Here is a 2647-nt window from a genome sequence, read left to right as displayed (position 1 = left end):
ATAAAAAAATCATATTCAAATCAAATTTCTTTCTTCCCCATCATCTTCTTTTCTCCGACTCAAATTCTAACCATCTCCATTCACTGAAGACAGCACAGATTAGGCGAAGACGCCAGGCAAGAAAAATCCAATCATTATTTCAGCTTCATCTCCATCTCAGGTTGAGTCTCTTCTATGCTCGTCTTCTTCATCTAAAATAAGATATTGCAATGTTGAAAATAATCAAGAGAAGATCCATACTTTGTCTCATTACTGAATTAAGATATTCATACAAGGTTCTTTATAGATCTATAAGAAACAGATGGAGATGAGTCTAGGTTAAGTTTTGGCCATATGATTACCTATAATGAGAGATCGTACTAAAAAAAAATAAGGTTGACTTTGACGAAGTTCATTTCACAGGTATGATTTTTAGTTCCTTTTTCAACTTTTTCTAGATTATAATTATTCCATCAAATGTTGTCGAAGATGAGAATGGCGTTAAGGGGTTGATAGACTTTGCATGCCTTAAGAGTTGTTTATAAGCTTAACCTCCTTTCCTTCACCAAGAAGATCTATTAACATATTAAATTAAGGATGTTACATTTATAACCAAAAAAGGGTATCTTTTTTCCCATTTTGTGAGATTTACAAAGCTCTAATCGAGCAATGAGTCTATGTTACATAGTTTCTCACTACTGACCTTCAAAATCTTTCAATGGAGTTTCGAAAGAAGCAGTCTAGTTATTTGAAGCGTCTCAAACAGCAAAAAGAGGTCTGGTTGCATATTTTATTTTATATTGTGTAAGTGAAAACTTTTATTAGCTAAAGAAAACATAGGGTTAACCAAACTTATAGGGGACCCATTGAAGATTAGAGATTTGTGGCACGTGGTTCGACACCATCACCTTTGATTTTCCAATCCAAAATTTACTAACAAATTTTCTCCCCTTCTTTGGGTGCTTGAACTTTTATTTTATTCGAATATGCATGGACCTGACTTGTTCCCTTCTTTTTTCCTTCTTAGTTCCTTAGTAACAGACCTTGCCTAATGCTGCATCCAGACATCAAAATCTAATAGCTCAAGTAGTAGTGGTGTGCTTCTCAGATTTTATTAATCATTGCTTTGTGGTGTAGGGTCAAGACGGGGTAGATTTGGAGATCAATTTGAATGTAAATAAATCTGAAGTGGATGATGATTTCAGTGATATAGTGAGTTGTTTTCCTTGTTGAATTTAAGTAATTAGTTTCCATAACATATGTAATATTAGTATTCCTAAATGGTGGCCTGAATCATGATTCATCTATAAATACTAGCCTCGTGTTCATGACATATAGTTTTTCGAACTCAATCTTGTTGGATTGTTTTTGTCTTTTCATGGTTTTAAGATTACTAAATGTCAAAGCTAAAGAAAAGTGAGACATTCACTGCAGAAAAGGAGAGAGATATCAGTCAGGTAAATGTAAACATTTCGCTACCTAATGTTGTTCTTCGATTTTAGATCATGTACTCCTCTTTTCAACAAATCTTGTAAATAAGGTTATGAATTGGTAACCTTACAATACCATGGTAACAAAATCAGATCATTTGTAGATCCAAGACGAGCCTTTGTACTCTTTACAACGATGTACATTTGTTTTTGTAGGTGGTGGAATCTATAAACAAGCTTGCTCTAATCATGAAGGATCTATCTGTGTTTGTGATAGATCAGGTTAGTAGATTCCTAGCTTTACTAGCTCCATAGGTTTCCTCCAAGGGTGGTTAACTAAATTTGTTTCTTCCAACAAGGGACCATTGTTGATTAGATAGATTATGACATTCAGAATGTTGCAGTTACAATAGAGTAAGGCTTTAAACAATTGGCGAAGGTCCTTTTTTTGTTTTGTTCATCTATCCATTTATTATGTATTGCTCCCGCTTGGGTCATTGTCATTCAGGGTGTGTTGGACTTTTTTAGGCGGAGAGAACGCAAAGGAAAGGAGGAATGGTGAAGTGTGCTACAATGCTTGTGATTATGTGCTTCATAATGCTAGTCCTACTTGTCCTCAAGGAGATATTATTGTGATTTGTGCATGCTGTGATCATGAATGAGATCTTGAGTATCTTTCCATGGACAATTTTCCTAGCCACTTTTGACGACATGTTCTTAGGGCACTTCGGTAATTAGTGAACTTTTTGGTGACTGCCCCAAGTTAGAATCATTAATAGAGGAGTTGAACACTTCTATTGGGAAAGTTGTGGAGGGGGATATAGGGAAGGGTGTTGTAGGTAGTAGCAGGGGATAGGGTTTTGATTTTCTCAAATGAGCTATGTGAAGAGATGGCTTCTCTTTTTATATCAATTCTTTTATGCATAGAATTTTTCTAAAAAAATGAAATGTACCTTGTATCAGTATTGGAGCCTCATCACATCAACCAGTGAAAGAAATCTGTTTCAAAATTGCATATATTGAACAAGTTTGCAGAATAGTAGTTTGGGTAAAAAAAGAATTGTGTCCTTCATGCCTAAGTGGTAAGTTACTCTTTTTTGATTATCGATAGTTGTTTGGGCCATTGTCAGCCTTTGCAACCTTTCTCAGCATCTTGTCTTTGCCAATGTGTGAAGTCCGAAGAAGATAGTTGCATCCCATTTGATAAATGGTGATGACTTTAACATGCTACAACTAAT

General features: G+C 35.1%; 1 protein-coding gene across 1 annotated transcript; it reads left to right on the top strand.

The window, feature by feature from the left end:
- Positions 1 to 697: 697 nt before the first annotated feature.
- On the top strand, positions 698 to 2045 carry LOC147382160 (tlg2p-like protein a). Its single transcript, XM_086428399.1, has 5 exons — positions 698 to 754; positions 1117 to 1191; positions 1386 to 1436; positions 1626 to 1691; positions 1938 to 2045. Exons 1-5 carry the CDS (start codon positions 698 to 700, stop codon positions 2043 to 2045), a joined length of 357 nt encoding a protein of 118 aa, XP_086284525.1.
- Positions 2046 to 2647: the final 602 nt, after the last annotated feature.

The sequence above is a fragment of the Akebia trifoliata genome, chromosome 16, assembly GCF_017979445.1.
Source record: "Akebia trifoliata isolate Shusen 1 chromosome 16, ASM1797944v1, whole genome shotgun sequence".
Lineage (NCBI taxonomy): Eukaryota > Viridiplantae > Streptophyta > Magnoliopsida > Ranunculales > Lardizabalaceae > Akebia > Akebia trifoliata.
This window is presented reverse-complemented; position numbering and strand designations above follow the sequence as displayed.

Coding starts and splice junctions, on each gene's coding strand:
- LOC147382160 (XM_086428399.1), top strand. CDS start 698: ATGGAGTTTCGAAAGAAGCAGTCTAGTTATTTGAAGCGTCTCAAACAG. Junction 755..1,116: donor GTCTCAAACAGCAAAAAGAG/GTCTGGTTGCAT, acceptor TTTGTGGTGTAG/GGTCAAGACGGGGTAGATTT. Junction 1,192..1,385: donor ATGATGATTTCAGTGATATA/GTGAGTTGTTTT, acceptor TAAATGTCAAAG/CTAAAGAAAAGTGAGACATT.